This window comes from Pan paniscus, chromosome X, assembly GCF_029289425.2.
Source record: "Pan paniscus chromosome X, NHGRI_mPanPan1-v2.0_pri, whole genome shotgun sequence".
NCBI lineage: Eukaryota > Metazoa > Chordata > Mammalia > Primates > Hominidae > Pan > Pan paniscus.
In genome coordinates this window covers 16,633,139-16,651,592 of record NC_073272.2, presented here as the reverse complement: position 1 = coordinate 16,651,592, position 18,454 = coordinate 16,633,139, and the positions used below count along the sequence as shown (strand labels likewise).

At 36.2% G+C, this 18,454-nt stretch overlaps 1 protein-coding gene and 1 pseudogene across 3 annotated transcripts in view; both read left to right on the top strand.

The window, feature by feature from the left end:
• FANCB (FA complementation group B) overlaps nt 1–12,698 on the top strand; it is a 34,782-nt gene extending 22,084 nt beyond the window's left edge. For all 3 annotated transcript variants that reach the window (XM_008974095.4, XM_008974081.5, XM_008974086.6), the window contains exons 6-9: nt 477–643; nt 5,898–6,328; nt 6,444–6,681; nt 7,203–12,698. In XM_008974095.4, the coding sequence (XP_008972343.1) occupies nt 477–643; nt 5,898–6,328; nt 6,444–6,681; nt 7,203–7,617 (1,251 nt within the window). In that variant the 3' untranslated portion in view covers nt 7,618–12,698. The remainder of the gene's footprint in view (nt 1–476; nt 644–5,897; nt 6,329–6,443; nt 6,682–7,202) is intronic.
• A 2,918-nt stretch (nt 12,699–15,616) lies between these two features.
• On the top strand, nt 15,617–17,961 carry LOC100993966 (nucleophosmin-like; annotated as a pseudogene).
• Nucleotides 17,962–18,454: the final 493 nt, after the last annotated feature.

Here is an 18,454-nt window from a genome sequence, read left to right as displayed (position 1 = left end):
ATGAATATGGCTTGGACTTTAAGAATAAAATTTTAGCAATAAGCTATAAGTAGTCTAAAGATAGTTTAATCAGTTTTATTCATACAAAAGTTTACAGTTATAGGCTTAGTGCAAGTCACTGATAAAATACAGACTGGATTATTTTTAGTATAACTGGGGTACATATTATCAGACTTTTTTTTTTTTCAAAATGGACTCCAGGTTTACCTCCCTTTTGGCTCTTTGTTGGATACCCCATCTTGCCATACCCCAGTCATGCCATGCCTCTTGATCTGAATAGATAGGGAATTTTATGTATTTTATACATTTCATTTTAGTAAATTGTGTATAATCTATAATATGATATGTTATTTGTTTTTAAATGTTTGGGCCATAAGCCCTAGCCAAAAGCACACTTAACTTTGTTTTTTTTTTTAGTTTTGCTACAGACGGTACATATTTTATAATCAGTTATTTAAACTTTTTTTTTTTATAAGGAATGTCTTGTTCCTCTTTGTGGTGAAGAAGAAAATTCTGTCCATATCTTAGATGAAAAGTTATCAGACAATTTTCAAGATTCAGAACAGCTAGTAGAGAAGATATGGTATCGTGTAATAGATGATAGCTTGGTTGTTGGAGTGAAAACTACATCTTCTTTGAAGCTGTAAGTAAATTCCAACATGTTAACACTGTCTTGATGCTCCAGAACAGTACTGTCCAATAGAAATTAATGTAAGCCACATGTGCAATTTTAAATGTTCTAGAGGCCATATTAAAAAATGTAAATAGAAGCAAGGGAAATTATTATTACTGTTTTTTTTGAGACAGAGTCTCACTTTGTTGCCCAGGATGGAGTGCAGTGGGATGAGCTCGGCTCACTGCAACCTCCACCTCCTGGGATCAAGCAATTCTTATGCCTCAGCATCCCCAGTAGCTGGGATTACAGGCACGCACCATCATGCCCGGCTAGTTTTTGTATTTTTAGTAGATGCGGAGTTTTGCCGTGTTGGCCAGGTTGGTCTCAAACTCCTGACCTCAAGTGATCCACCCACCTTGGCCTCCCAAAATGCTGGGACTACAGGCATGAGCCACCATGCCTGGCCGTTTTAATGATATGTTTTATTTAACCCAATATATCCAAAACATTATTTTAACATGTAATTAGTATAAAATTATTAATAAGATATTTTGCATTTATTTTTTCATACAAAGTTTTAAAAATTTGGTGTGTATTTTACATGTATAACACATCACAATTCCAACTAGCCACATTTCTAGTGCTTAATAGCCACATGTATCTAATAGCTACTCTCTTGGCCAGCACAGCTCTAGAAGTATCTCTTTTACACAAATGCATTGAGTTAATAATATGAAGAGGATGAGGTTTATGAAATTAAGATGCTATAGTCTCATGGTGAAGATAATCAAACAGACTACAGAACTTTCTAATCAAAATATTTAGAGGTATTAGGGATACTTAGAGACTATTGACCAAAGTGAATAGGTAAAAATTTAGTTAAATAACAAAGTATCTCTCTCTCTGATAACAGACGATATTCTCTTTTGGGATGTTGAAATCATGGATAGAGAAGTATTGTGCATGCCATCTATATCTGCAGTCTAACAAAGAGCTTTTTAGCCAAAACAGGCTAAATACAGGCATTACAGTAACTACATTGAATTTGAACCACAGGTACGCAGAGAAACCAGGTAGTGCCTTGTAATAGGTGATGGCAGTATATTTGAGCAGCTTAACACAGTAAGGGAGCCAGACTACTTATCTAGTGGGTTTGAGATATGGATTTATTGTTTTGTTTCAGTGAATTTCTAAGCTGTTTTGGGCTGGTTGATCATCTGGGTTTTTCTTCTCTCTTCTTTAATGTGGTACTCTATATTAATCAATTTTGTCTTATAAAATCAGTCTTGCATTCTTGTGATAAACAGTTTGTCACTGGACTTGGTTTGCTCTCCTTTGGTCAAGAATATTTGCATCTAAATTCATGAGTGAAATTGGCTTGAAATTTTCTTGAATGATACTTGCCTGATTTTAGTATCAAGGCTATACTAGTTTATAAATGAATTGAGGAATATTTCCTTTTTTCCTGTTCCCTGGAGCAGTTTGTGTAAATTTGGAATTACCTATTGCAGGATCTGGCCAGCAGCCCGCAATGCAACGGGGCTCTCTCTTTGTTCCTAGGCAGATTGGCAGGTTGAGAAATAACAGACACACACAAGATAGTGAAAGCTGGGTCCGGGGGGTCACTGCTTTCTGGTCCCACAGTGCCAACAATGCACTGGATATACCAGCATTTATTATTAAGGTTAGTGAGGGCGGGGGTAGGTTAGTGAGGGATTTAGGGTCGTTTGATTATGAGGTGAGATGGTCACGTGGGGATGAAGTAATTCTTTAACATAACATTTGTATGTAGAAGTACAGTACATTTTTGTATGTAGAAGTACAGTATACAGAGATAAGAATTTACAATATAGTGTGTGTGTCAGTAATTTCTAACAGAGCCTTAAAACAGAAACACAATCTTTCTATAACCTATGATTAGCAAGATATTAATCAGCAGTAACAATTGCAACAAAAGCTGGTTACTAACAATCCATGGGAACAGGACGTGAAGCTAGACAACCGGTTAGACCAGAAATTCTCACAAGGGAGTATGCCTTAACCCTAAAGAGGCCTAGAAGAGCCGCGGCAAGATGAGGGCGTTTATAGCCCTATCTTATCCATATGGACAGGCGCCCCCTGTGCGTCCATTTATAGGCTCTCCACAAGGGTCGCATTCCATTCCCAGAGCTATGAACATCTGCTTTTCTGGGATAGGAATCTTGGTGATGTGAAACCTCCCTGACTGCACATCCATTCATAGGCTCTCTGCAGGGGGAAGCACATCACGCGCTGTTGGCTGTTGGCTCGTTCTGGCAGTCCAACCTGGCATTGTCTTTATGCAATCCTGCATGCAATTTTGTATTTACAATAATCAGGAGCATTTCATCTTTTATTCCGTAGCAGTAGTTTCAGGGGGTCTCCCTACAATTACCTACTCTTTGATATTTGGTTGTAGTCGCCTGGAATGCAGTAGAAATCTGGCATTTTCTTTGTGAGGTGACTTTTAACTACTGATTCAATCTTTAATAGTTACAGGATTATTCACATTTTTATTTATTCTTGAATACATTTTGCTTATATTTTTCTATTAATTATTACATTTATTAGCATAAGTTGTTCCTAAGATCCTCTTTAGATATTTATCACTGTGTTGTTAGTGTTTGTCATTGTCTTTTTATTCCAAATCTTATTTGTGTCTTCTTTTTCCTTGATCTTGCCAGAGTTTCATCCATTTTATTAGATCTTTTCAAATAATTAAATTTTTTGTTGATCTTCAATTGTGTATTCCCTGTTCATTTCTGATCCCTTATTATTTCCTTTTACTTTATTTGGATGTATTCTGTTATTCTTTTTCTAAATATTTGACAATGACATGATTAAGTGCAGATTTCTTTTTTTTTTTTTTTCCTCCTTTAGATTGTTGAGCTTCCTCAAACTGTTTTGTTTTCTTCTGGCAATTCAAAAAATTCTTAGTTCTTAATTCTCAAAATACTGATGCTTCCTTACTTTCTCTAGTATCTGTCTCCTTCTGGAACTTCAGTTAGTCCTCTGTTAGATCTTCTCATTCCATACTCTATGTCTCAACATCTCTTTCATATTTCCTATTCACCTGGATAATTTCTTCTGATCTATATTCTTTTCACTAATTTTATCTTCAGTTCTTTCTAGTCAGCTATTTAATCCAGTCATTGAGTTTCTAAGTTTTATTATTATTTGTATTATCATAAGTTTTATTCTTTCTTTTTTAGATCTGCCTGGTAATTTTTTATTCTCTATTTTCTGTCTTGTCTTTTTTTCATATGCTAAATAGAATTACTTAAAAATGTTTTTATATATAGAACATTTGAAACATACAAGCAGAATAGTGTGGTGAACCCTTCTGCCCATCACTCTGCTCCAGTAATTATCAACTCATTGCTAATCTTGTTTCATCTATACCTCCATGCACTCCTCACCCCCATCCCCCAGATTATTTTGAAGCACTCAAAGGCATTATATTATTTCATCTGTAACAATTCCAGTGTATGTATCTAAAAAATAAGAACTTATATAATTACCCCCCAAAAATTATCAGTAATTCCCCCAGTAAATGGTCAAATTTCCCATTTCTGAATTTAAAAATAGTTTTTCAAATCGTGAGCCAGATAAGGACTATAAATTGGACTTGACTGTTATCTCTAAGTCCTTTGTAATCTGTAGGTATCCTTTTTCTGTCTTTTTTTTTTCATGCAAAGTATATTTTATAGAAGCCAGGCAGTTTACCCTGTGAAGTTCTATAGACTGGATTTTGTTGATTACTTCCTGTGATATTGCTTAACATGTTTCTCTGTCTCCTGTATTTCCTCTAAATTGATGGTTAGATCTAGAGAGTGGGTCAGAATAATGCCTGAATTTTTGTTAACAGAATACTTAATAGTATTGCTTTCTTCCACTGGGAGGTATGTAAAGTGTGATCAGTTTCATTTTGTGATATTAGCAGCTATTGATGCTCATTACTTAGTTCCATTGTTTCATTAGATTTTATAACATGGTGGTATTCTAATTCTATTACTGCTTCTTTATTTATTAGCTAGAATACTTCTATAAAGAGAAACCTCTTCTCATCAATTATTTAGTTAGACCCTCAAGTATAGTTTGTAATTTAGAAATCAGAATTTGAGTGCAAGAGGTGCTTATTTATCCTCAGTGGGTTGTTGTTTCTGGGCCTTTTTAGTAAGCAGAGGTAGGAAATATGTGTTTTGTTAGTTTGGTCTGTTGTGGTTTTGGTTTATTTAGAGATAAAATATACTGTAAGTCCATGCTGATACTTCCAATTCAGATTAAGGACTTCAGGTTTTTACTTATCACCATGATGTAAAAACTTCAAGGTTTTTACTTAACATCATGATGTATCTTCTTCTTTCTGTATCTTCTTTCTCCCCTATTGATAATCCCAATTCTCTGTTGCACCTACTACATAATTACTCTACAGTATATATGTAGTGTTCATAAAACCGCATTCCCAACAAAACAATAGTTCAATTAGTGCAAATTAAGATTTTTGAGTTCTTTTTAAATCTTTAGTGTAACTCATTAGACATATGGTCAAATTCCTGTATTAAAGGAGTTTTCAGTATTAAATTTCTACATTCAAGTTCTTTCTTTGGTCATGTCACCATTCTTACCTGTTTTACTTGATAAACTTTGACAATGCTGGAATGTACTACAGTAAGCCTGTATATATTTGTAAATTATTATAAATGTAGATATGGAAAGAATTGCTGAGGGATGAACAATATTCTGACTGAAAAAGCAGATTTTATTCAAGTCATTTAGAGGAACAAAAAATACAATTTTTAGTTTAGAGCTGTTTGCATTCTAACGTATCACCAAAATAAACTCTTAAAAAATAATGAGTAGGTTTTTTGTTGTTTAAAAAGAGGAGAAAAAAAAGACCAACCTGAAAGATAAAATCCTGGCATTATTTTGCCATTCCTTTATCTTAAAAAAATTTTTGTCCTACTTTAATTTCTCTTACTATCATTCCTAATACCATTCCTCTATCTTAAAAATTTTACTTTCCTAAAACCTAGCATAGTTACAGTGTTTTTGCTTGCCTTTTGAGAAGTGCTATCACAGGACCTTTAAAAATGTGTTTGGCTTTTACTCTTAACTTTTTGATATATTTTACATTTGAAATGATGTTTTCTAGGAAAGGAAAGAATAAACATTTTTTACTGTTGTTTGTATGACATTTAATCATCAATTTGATTTTAAAGAATGAGCTTTTAGATTAAACCAAAGTCTGGGTTTTTTACAGGTCCCTGAATGATGTGACTTTATCATTGTTAATGGATCAAGCCCATGACTCCAGATTTCGGCTTCTTAAGTGTCAAAATAGAGTGATTAAGTTGAGTACAAATCCTTTCCCAGCACCATACTTGATGCCATGTGAAATAGGATTGGAAGCAAAAAGGGTCAAGTTGACCCCTGATAGCAAGAAAGAGGAAAGCTTTGTTTGTGAACACCCATCTAAGAAAGAGTGTGTACAGATAATTACTGCTGTAACATCTCTTTCACCACTTTTAGCATTCAGTAAATTTTGTTGCACTGTACTGCTACAAATTATGGAGAGAGAAAGTGGTAACTGTCCTAAAGATCGTTATGTTGTGTGTGGCAGAGTTTTTTTAAGTCTAGAAGATCTTTCAACTGGGAAGTACCTACTGACATTTCCAAAGAAGAAACCTATAGGTAATTTTGTTGGCACTTTTAGATTATATATTTAATTGAATTAGAAAATTTTAAGAATTCTGTTTATCTGATAATGGGCAGAGTTTAATGATAGAGCTTGTGACTTTTTTTGTAGAGCACATGGAAGATCTTTTTGCACTTCTTGCAGCATTCCACAAATCTTGTTTTCAAATCACGTCACCCGGCTATGCCCTGAATTCAATGAAGGTGTGGCTCTTAGAACATATGAAATGTGAAATAATCAAAGAATTTCCAGAAGTGTACTTTTGTGAAAGGCCGGGAAGTTTCTATGGGACACTCTTCACTTGGAAACAGAGAACACCATTCGAAGGGATTTTAATAATCTATTCCAGGTAATGCATATTAAATTGTAATCAGTCCAGAGAAGTGAGTGTGTATGAGTGTGATCAGTGTGTGGTTCAACAGCGATCCGCATGTGTTTCGTATTATTGCCATGGCAATAATACAGAGCCATGGCCTAGCATGAATGGACGCATCGGCTTCATTTAGAAACTGAAGATCTCTGTTCTAATTTTATATTTGTTTTTGGCTTTTTTTAGTGCCTAGTAATTATTTTGAGATTTCCCGTTACCTCTCCTCCACAGTAAAATTTTAAAAAATATTATATTGACGTTATTACTCAGCAAAAAAAATTTTAATTGGAAACAATCTGATTAATATTAACTGACTCGATATGGGATATGTATATTTGATTGCTATAGTCTGAATTTTATCAATGCTCACGTACATAATTGGTTCTGTTTATCATTATGGTGTTTATAAATGAATATTAATTGATTATTGCAGTATATTGTACATGACTGCTTTGTGCTGTCCTAATTTTTGTAATATTTTGTTTGTTTTTTTATTTTAGGAATCAAACAGTTATGTTCCAGTGCCTTCATAATCTCATCAGAATTCTCCCTATAAACTGTTTCCTCAAAAATCTAAAATCAGGAAGTGAGAATTTCCTAATTGATAATATGGCATTTACTTTGGAGAAGGAACTAGTCACCCTTAGTTCTCTTTCTTCTGCCATAGCTAAACATGAAAGCAATTTTATGCAGAGGTGTGAAGTGAGCAAAGGAAAGAGTAGTGTCGTCGCGGCCGCTTTATCAGACAGAAGGGAAAATATCCATCCCTACAGAAAAGAACTTCAGAGAGAAAAGAAGAAAATGTTGCAAACGAACCTAAAAGTGAGTGGTGCCCTTTACAGAGAAATAACTTTGAAAGTAGCTGAGGTTCAGTTGAAATCAGACTTTGCTGCACAGAAACTGAGTAATTTATAATCATAATTTCAATTTGATCATATTTTAAAATATGTTTTCACCACCATATAAGATTTTGGTTCTACTTGCTATATGCCTCCTTTGTAAAAATAAACACCGAGGATTACTGTAGTAGAAACTTTAGTTTTGATGATGCACAAAATAAACAGCAGTGGTTCTCAACTAGGGCCATTTTATCTCCCTCTCCTCTACCCCTAAGGGGCATTTGGCTATGTCTGGAGATATTTTTTTTTGGTTGTCAGAAGTTGTGGGGTCAGGAAGGGGTGAGGCAGGGGTGCTATGGGCGTCTAGTGGATAGAGGAGACCAGAGATGCTGCTAAACATCCTACTATGCACAAGACAGCCCCCTACAACAAAGAATTATCCAGCCCAAAATGTCAGTAATGCAGAGGTTGAGAAATCCTGTCTTAGAGTTACTTAAGTGAAGACCGAAATGGCATAATAGTATTTTGGTCTAAATCTTTTAAAAACTTCATTTTTTTCTTGCTTTCTGCTTAGTAAAACCTAGCATGTAAAAATCAACTTCAAATAGATAAATTAAGCAAGGTTGTCAGGATCCACAAGTTTCTGTAAATATCAGTATTTCTCCTACAGAAATTTAAATGGCAGATTGTCTGGGCGAGACCATTAAAATGAAAGGTTTTGAAACCCTTGTCAATTTGAATGTTGTTACAGAGCTGCCCTGAAATTATGTAAGTCTATAAGAATGTGAAAATTGTAAGGCATTTTTCAGAAAAGCATCTCTCTTTCAAAAGGCTAAGTATACCTTACAGGCCACTGTTTAAAAAAAAAAAAATGAAAACGCTTTTAAGCTATCTGAAATTCCAACTCTAGGCAAAATTAAAATTTAAAATTCTAACTAAAGTAACATAAAGAATATGGCACTCCTTAGGGACTGAGAAATTTAAAAATAAATGAAAATTCACTTCAGTTAAGAAGTGATTTATAAGGGGTCCAGTGAGATACACTTCAAAGGGATAAAAATTCAAGCTAGTCTTTTCTTTGAAAAATAAGAATGCTGGATTAATAAGAGAACGTCAGGAGAAAGAAAAAGACGCAAAAGGATATGGGCCAAAATAAATGTTCCTGATCCTTTTTGCTCTAAAATCCTTAAGTGAGATGCAGGTTTCCATCTCAGTTGAGAGAAATAAAGATGATTATAGAATGTGGCATCTCGTGCTTGTGGCTGTGAAGTGCTAATTCTCTCATGCCTTAGAAATGCTTATACCGAATGATCTTGTGATGCACATGGTTTTTAGAGAATATAGGTTATTAGTTTCTTGTCTTGGTTTTTATGATGGTCCATATAATAAGGGACCTCCTTTCCTAGTAATCCATTGCAAATTGAGATAGAACTCTACAGCTCTATCCCTATGAAATGTCAATGGAAAATATTTCAGACTTTCTGCATATGGAAATGGAATAAATTCAGGATTAATTGTAGAAATCTGGAAAGAATATGTGTCATGTGCTATCTGTTGAAACTGCCCATGACATGTTCTGAAAGAACAACCAAATATAAAATACAGGAAGTAAATTGTAAAGTAGAGATGGTGAAAAAACTAAACAGTCATCTTAGTAGAGTTGCTTAGGAAAAAAAAAACTAAACAGGATTTAATTGTAATAGTTTATGTGTAGGGAAGTTAAGATAGTAAAAATAGCATATTGCTTATTTTTAAATTATCAATGCAACCAAAAGATACAGATATGCCAAATAACTTACAAGTGAATTTTGTACTCCAGTATTTTTTTTAACTTACTACAAACTAGAAAAGCCGAAGTTGAAGAAATGACACTCTTGCCACTTTCATGATTCAGTTGTGTCTTTGCATCTACAAGCATATGTTATTGACCACTGCCCTGGTCACGACTCTGAGACTCCCCTCAAAAACACAGTCCTCCCAAATCCACTCTGCCAAATTGAAAATGAATTTTGTTTTGGAATGTAGCTAAGGAGATGCATGAAAACACCTTGATCCTGTACTCTTGTTGCAAATTATTTCAAAAACTGTAGACCCTTCAAGAATTCTAATAGTACACAAGTGACTCTCCTATTGTCCTCAGAGCATCTCTTTATACCATGTACAATTGACTACTTAATTGTTTCTAGTGTTAGAAAGGAAAAGGTGTTATTAACATACATCTCTACCTGCTCTCCCCAGTAGAAACAAAAACTTCAACTCTCTTGGCTAGAAACCTGTGTAAAACTTTGCTTTCTTTTTCCTTTCTTTCTTTTTCCTTTTTGCCTAAAACTTGGACAATATCAGAAATTGAGAGGATTCCATTTTCTTCCTTGTCTTCTAAATTACAAAGATGTTACTTTCCATTCTAAGAATTTGGGAGTGAAAGATCTTTCATGTGTAAGCCATCTGAAGAATTTTAGGCTTCTGCTAAAGACAGTGTGGTGCAATGGAAAGAATACTGATACATAAACACTATTCTTAATTCTTCAAGGGTTTGTTGTTTTCCATTTTTGGACTTTCTATATTGGTTACTTGCATTGCTTTACTGCCTCAACAAAATAGCCCTGTCCTGTAAGATCCTACAATGATGAATATCCTTGCAATGCTAATGGTCTGGTCACTTTCTAGGGCCTTATTTCAATGATCCTGCCTTGCCTTTTTATTCAGTAGGGTGTCATACTATTCAGGTCCTGAACTTTAGTAAGGGCAGTAAATCAGACACCTACCATGCTTTGACTATTCAGATTTTTTGCTTTGCTACACCTGTGAGCAACTATGCTGGACAACAGTACCTGTGTGCATAACTCTGGCTCATAATGGCCTTAGGTTCAGCTAGAAAGTTTCTTTAGCATCCTTAACTTAAATTATTCATTTCCCCACAGCAGCAGCCACTTACCACTAAATGTACAAGCAGTGCTATGGTCAGTAAAGCATGCTATTAGTAATCAGTCAAAATATTTAACACTAGATAGCAGGTCAGTCAGGAGTGAGAAAGAAGTACAGTCTGTTGATTACCTTTTCCACATCTATTTCACTTTTTTTCTTACTGAAACTCTCGTTTTGTCCAGGGAACTTCCTTTCCCATAGTTCATGTGATTGGGGAGGTGAATCTCATCCCTAGTTCCAGAGGTTAGTCCTGACTAATCTAAGCCAGTTAGTGCAAGACCTTTCCCTGGCAGCTGTTATTGGTCTGGGGTGGACACAAGACCTAAATTGGGTCTAATCAGACTGAGGGGAGGGGCTTGGTTCTTTGGTGAGGAAAAGACTGTCAGGCTGGAAGTAGGTGGCCCTTATTTAAAAAGTTGAGAGTTACCTTATAATCACAAGGCAATCAAGCCTTAGAATGAAATTGACACAGTGGAATGCAAATTTTTTTATTGTCGTACCTCAGAATCAAATCTAAATCTCACCCTTTTCCTGGACTGCCAATTACTAAAAAAAAAAAATTCCTTGGCCGGGAGCAGTGGCTCACGCCTGTAATCCCAGCACTCTGGGGGAGGCTGAGGTGGGCCGATCACCTGAGGTCAGGAGTTCGAGACCAGCCTGGCCAACATGGTGAAACCTTGTCTGTACTAAAAATTAAAAATTAGCCAGGTGTGGTGGCACATGCCTGTAGTCCCAGCTACTTGGGAGGCTAAGGCAGGAGAATCGCTTGAACCCTGGAGGCGGCGGTTGCAGTGAGCCGAGATCGCGCCACTGCACTGCACTCCAGCCTGGGTGACACAGTGAGACTCTGTCTCAAAAAAAAAAAAAAAAAAATCCCTTGTAACAGAACTCAGGGTTTCCATTACTTGTAATTAAAATTGTTTCTAACTGTTAAAAATGGGAAAAAGAATGCCAGAGAATAAAGCAAGGGGAATCCCAGGATAGAAACAGTTTATTACAAAACAGGATGCTTTTACCTTTAAAAGAGTAGTAAAGAACCATCCACTCACCACCCCCATATGCCCCTTTTATTTCTGGGCAGTGGCTTGCTTTTTTTCCTTTTTGAGTTTATAATTCAATTTATTATACACTTGATAGTAGTATATACCTGAAAATAGATGCTTTAATTATTTTTTTATCTTCTTTTCTTTATTCCTTAGCTTCTCTCTGGTATTACATGAGGCCAGTTGATTTATTATGCCATCCTCATTGGGTAGAGGGATATGTCAGATTATTTAACTTGTTTCTCAATATTTCATATTTTAGAATATTAAATTATAAATGTAAGGGCCATATCTGTCTAGTGTGTTTCTTAGATATCTGAATTCAGACTTTCAGTTCTCATTTCTTTGTTTCTTTCCATTTTGTTGTTGTTGTTGTTGTTGTTGTTTTTGTTTTTGTTTTTGTTTTTGAGACAGGGTCTTACTCTGTTGCCCAGGCTAGAGTGCAGTGGCGTGATCTCAGCTCTGCAGCCTCCGCTTTCTGGGTTCAAGTGATTCTCCTGCCTTAGCTTCCCAAGTAGCCGGGACTACAGGTGCATGTCACCATGGCCGCCTAAGTTTTGTATTTTTAGTAGAGATGGGGTTTCACCATGTTGGCCAGGCTCATCTTGAACTCCTGACCTCAGGTGATCCGCCCTCCTCGACCTCCTCCCAAAGTGCTGGGATTACAGGCATGAGCCACTGTGCCCAGCCTCAGTTCTCATTTCTCCTGACAGCCATTCTCATATTCTCAGCTATATCCTCTCCAGTAGGAAGAGAAGGAAATCTTTATCAACTTGTATTGTTCTAGGAATCTTTCTGCTGGAAACAACTGATTTGATGTCATGCGACTGTTTAGGAAATACAATAGTATTGCTATATAAAAAGAGATGCATGTTATTATTAATTAGAGCTTATAACCTTTTCAATGATAACATATGTACTAAAACATGAGTGGTTGCCTTTTAGTATATACTAGGAATCAAAAGACAAACTTTCTAACTTCATTCTAACCTCATTAAAAAACAAGGTGATGATAATTTTAGTAGGTTTTTTTGTAAGCCTGATGAGATGTTTTAAGATTTAGAATGACTGAGTAATTTGGTTATGTCAAGTACAATAATCAAATCATCTTACAAATTATCCCAATAGGAAATCAATATGCTTTAATACTTGAAAGATTCTGGTAAAAGTAGTAAAAACATTGGGGGTGTGATGGGGGTCGGGGGTGATGGTGGTGGTAGAATCTGAAGGAGACCAGGACCAAATGTGTTCTTAATAGTCTGCAAAATCTTAAGAAAAACTCAACATGCAGCACATGTGTTATGCCCAGGAATGGTGGATAGAGCTTGGTGTGCAGGCTAGTCAGGTGTTTCCTGAAGCCAGTGCCAGCTGGAAGGGGAATTAGCCAGTAAATATAAATAGTAGGAAAAAGAATTATCCACAAGATTTAGGAAAACTGTTAAAATTATAGCCCACACTTGCATACCAATTTTCTATGGCATGGTGGATAATATAAATAGTGAATATTTATTGATTATTGTGTGGCAGACACTGATCTGAATGTGTAGTCCATGTGATCCTTACAACCCTATAAAACTGTGCTTCCCAGGATAGTAGCTATGAGTCATATAGGACTATTTATGTTTAAATCAATTAAAATAGAATAAGGTTATACATTCAGTTCCTTAGTTGATCCTAGTCACATTTAAGCTGTTCAGTAGTCACATAAGGCTAGTGGCTACCATTTGATCACTGCAGAGAACATTTCCAAAATCACAGAAAGTTATATTAGGCAATGATGTTATAAGATGTATACTATTAACTAACTCTGTTTATCGATAAAGAAACTGAGACTGAGACAGGTTAAATAATATATCCAAAGTCACATAGCTGGTAAGGGGTAAGGAACAGAGCCAGGATTCTAATCATCCAGTCCAGCTACAGAACCTTTGCTCTTTCACCACTATGCTATTCTGTGTATAAAGTCAGTTTGTAATAAAACACTATAATGTCTTGACAGTTTTGTATTACCAAAATGCATTTATTGTTGAAAAGGAAAAGTTGCACATAATACACAATTCTATAAAAGTATAAATCTGTTAATATAATTGAATTGTCAGGGAGAATGTGGGCCACATCATCCTAAATCCTGTAATGAGCAAGTTATTAGAGTTGGTTGATGGCCCCAGCTGAGTTTTATCTCTTGACTACTTCCCTCCAATTATGTCTAAATACCTGTGTGTCTGTTCCCTATTTCCTCTCAGTTGTCTTTGTTAGAACCACCAGTCTCCAGAATTATTGCATTACCATTGCTGGTTCATGTTTTAGGGACTTTTAAAATGAAAGTGTCAGTTCTCTAAATAGCCCTTTATGTAGTTTCTCTTTGAGACATGTCTAGGCCCTGAGAATCTCTGAAGTGTTTGTCAGTGGCTGGTGATCACTGCGGTTGAGGGCTTGGGATTCCAGGGAAAGGTGCAAGGTGTCTAGCCGGGAAAACTTACATCTTTATTCTCTATGAGTACTACAGCACTTGAGAAGAAAAGGAGGTAGAATTCTGTTTTCTATTTGTACCTTTTGCCTGATCTAATCATTCCAAATGATATGCCTATAGAAAACATTTCACCTCTTGCAAATTATCAATAGTGTACAAAGTAGAAGGGAATATAGAGATATTTTATTCAATCATGTGTCTATAGAGGTTTCATTGAACACATTCTCATGCACATCTAAGTGCCAGATAAATTTAAGACTCTTGTTGGTTTTCAGAAAGCTTGCAGTCTTAGTGGAAGAGACAGTGGCAGAGAGTTGTAGGTGACATTGAGGTAATTAATACAAAGTTTTACTGAAGTTCCATGGGAACACCCTTATAGGGCACTATACCCAGTAGGGATACCCTCTGAGAGCAGGAGTTCTTAATTTTGGATAAGAGGACTCTTTGGGGTTCTGACAAAAGCTAAGGATTTCATGTTGGGGGCGGTTGTAAGATTAAAGTGGTATTTTAATATAATGGTGTTTTACCTCATCATTCAGAGAGAATCTCAGCGAAAAATGTCTACACAGAGAAAAAAGTTCAAACCAAAGCACTTTGAATAGCAAAAAGGGGTCTAAAATATTTAAATCATGATTTTGAAGTATTTCTTGGTTGAAAAACTGGTTTATTTTATTGGGGAACCGTAAAATAATTATATTTAAAGCTTTTTAGAAATAAGATTTGTTGTAAAAATTTAAATAACATATGCATGTACATTAAAGCAAATAACTTTTAAAAATCGATTACCTCAATTATTTTGCCCTATTTATTTGTTGTAGTTGAAAAAACATTACATTTATCATCCTAACAATTTTTAAGCATATAGTTCAATAGTGTTAAATATATTCATGTTGTTGTATAGCAGATCTCTAGAACTTTTTCATCTTGCAAAACTGAAACTCTATACCCATTGAACGTTAAATTTCCTCTCTCTCTTCCACCAGCTCTTGGCAACCACCTTTCTACTTTCTATGATTTTGACTACTTTAGATACTTCATGTGAGTGGAATCATAGAGTATTTATATTTTTGTACCTGGCTTATTTTACTTAGCATAATGTCCTTGAGGTTCATTCGTGTCATAGCTTGTGACACTATTTCCTTCTGTTTAAAGCTGCATAGTATTCCATTGTATACATATATCACATTTTGTTTATCTGTCCATCTGTTAGACATCTAGGTTGCTTCCACTTCTTGGCTGTTGTGAATAATACTGCAATAAACGTGGGTGTGCAAATAATTCTTTGAGATCCTATTTTCAGTTCTTTTGGATATATACACAGAAGTGAGATTGCTAGATCATATGGTAATTTTATTTTCAATTTTTTGAGAAACCTCTGTACTATTTTTAATAATAACTGCACTATTTTACATTCCCACCAACAGTGTACAAGGATTCCAATTTATCTGCATCCTTCCTAACACTTGTTATTTTCTGTTGTTTTGATAGTGGCCATCCTAACGGGTGTGAGGTAATGAATTATTTTGCCTTTGAGAGACCCTGGGCAGCCTTTTGAGTTTCCAGTTCAGTCACTTTTTTTTCTCTACATCATTGGTTCTCAAAGTGTGGTCCTGGAGGAACAGCATCAGTAACATCTGAGAATTTATTAGAAATGCTAATTCTTGGGCCCTACCCGAAACCTGCTAAATCAGAAATTGAGAGTTGGGCATGGTAATCTGTATCTTAACAAGCCCTCTAGGTTATTCTGATACACACTCAAGTTTGAGAACTGCTGCTCTACACTAATAATTCTCAGCCACAGTTGTATATAAGAATCACCCGCCCAGGTGTGATTCTGTCCTGCACGGCTGTTCTCTTGAGCTGGGGTCGTTTATCTCTGTCCACATTCTCTCCCACCTAAGTGCATGTAGCCACCTGATGGAAGATTCGATGGACATGGACATGAGCCCCCTGAGGCCCCAGAACTATCTTTTCGGTGGTGAACTAAAGGCCAATAAAGATGATCACTTTAAGGTGGATAATGATGAAAATGAGCACCAGTTATCTTTAAGAACGGTCAGTTTAGGGACTGGTGCAAAGGATGAACTGCACATTGTTGAAGAAGAGGCAATGAATTACAAAGGCAGTCCAATTAAAGTAACACTGGCAACTTTGAAAATGTCTGTACAGCCAAAGCTTTCCCTTGGGGGCTTTGAAATAACACCAACAGTGCTCTTACAGTTGAAGTGTGATTCAGGGCCAGTGCATATTAGTGGACAGCACTTAGTAGCTGTGGAGGAAGATGCAGAGTCAGAAGATGAAGAGGAGGAGAATGTGAAACTCTTAAGTATATCTGGAAAGCAGTTGGTCCCTGGAAGTGGTAGCAAGTTTCCACAGTAAAAGGTAAAACTTGCTGCTGATGAAGATGATGATGATGATGATTTTGATGATGAGGAAACTGAAGAAAAAGCACCAGTGAAGAAATCTATACAAGATACTACAGCCAAAAATGCACACAAGTCAAATCAGAATGGAAAATACTCAAAACCATCATCAACACCAAGATCAAAAGGACAAGAATCCTTCAAAAAACAGGAAAAAACTCCTAAAACACCAAAGGGACCTAGTTCTGTAGAAGATGTTAAAGCAAAAATGCAAGCAAGCATAGAAAAAGGTGGTTCTCTTCCCAAAGTGGAAGCCAAGTTCATCAGTCATGTGAAGAATTGCTTCTGGGTGACTGACCAGGAGGCTATTCAAGATCTCTGGCAGTGGAGGAAATCTCTTTAAGAAAATAGTTTAAACAATTTATTAAAAATTTTCCATCTTATTTCATTTCCATAACAGTTGATATCTGGCTGTCCTTTTTATAATGCAGAGTGAGAACTGTCCCTTCCATGTTTGATAAATGTTGTCCAGGTTCCATTGCGAAGAATGTGTTGTCCAACATGTCTGTTTAGTTTTTAAAGATGGAACTCCACCCTTTCTTGGTTTTAAGTATGCATGGAATGTTATGATATGACATAGTAGTAGCGGTGGTCAGACATGGAAATGGTGGGGAGACAGAAATATACATGTGAAATAAAACTCAGTATTTTAATAAAAAAAAAAAAATCACCCAAGGGCTTCTTAAAATGTTTTTCTGATCTTAAGCCCCACCTCAAAGAAAGATTTTGATCCATGTGGTTTAGGGGGGTTTTGCCTTGAGCCTTGGCATCAGTTTAAAAGCTCCCCAGGTGATTTTTTTGTTGTTGTTTTTGTTTTTGTTTGAGACAGGGTCTCACTCTGTTTCCCAGGCTGGAGTGCACTGGCACAATCTCAGCTCACTGCAGCCTCTACCTCCCAGGCACAAGTGATCCTCCCACCTCAGCACCCCCGAGTAGCTGGAACCACATGTGCCCACCACCACACCCAGCTAATTTTTGTGTGTACATATATAAATAGTGGTTTTTATTTTTATTTTTTTTTAAGAGATGGGGTTTCACCATGCTGCCCAGGCTGGTCTGGAACTCCTGGGCTCAGGCAATGCGCCCACTTTGGCCTCCCAAAGTTGGGATTTTAGCTGAGATTGCAGGTGTGAACCCCCACGCCCAGCCTCCCCAGGTGATTCTAATGTACAGCCAGGGTTAAGAGCCACTGCTGTACAATCAGCTTGACTATTTCAGGGCGCAGGGCTTCACAGATTTTTCATTTTTAGTAGCATCATTGTCTTAACAATGTAATATGCTAGTGCTTCTCAAACTTTAACATACATACTATCACCTGGAGATCTTGTTGAACTCTACTTTGTGATTCGGTAAGTCTAGGGTGGGGCCTGAGACTGCATTTCTAACAAGCTCTCAGTCGATGCAGATTCTGCTGGTTCATGGGCCACACTTTGAGACTCAAGGTAATAAGTAACCCTCATCAAAGTCAGGGCTTTTGTTTTGGGGAAAATTCAAGTATTCAAATAGAGCTTTGTTGTCATTCCAAAAAGTCCTCACCATCCGATGTGTTCTTTCAATGGATAAATACAAGGTAATCCATCTTTGCTGGCATTGTGCTTTCATTGATAGAAATTTTGTACAAAAGTATTTCCCTGCATTATCTGTGTTCCAGCATCTTTGGTGATGAAAGGAAAATGAAAAGATACATGAACTTAATCTTTTTCATTTTTTACATTTTACCATTTAGGTTATTGTTCATGCCTTATGTAAATAATCATTGTGGAAGGAAGGATATGTTTTCTTTAATTCCTAAATGAGAAATTACTCTGAACGCAGAAGCAATGGGAAGATGATGATTGTACAATGCCTAATATCCTTTATTCATTAAGACTTAAGCTAAAAGAAAACCCAACTCAAAACAAATTTACACATGAAAGACATATAATGGTTGTTGTAACCAGTGGAAAGCATTCAAGCTTGAGTCAGTTTGATTCAGCAGCTTAGCAGGATATTAAGGAGATTGTCAGCTTCCTCCTAAAGTTGGCCCCCCACATGTTATGGAAGGGCTGAAAC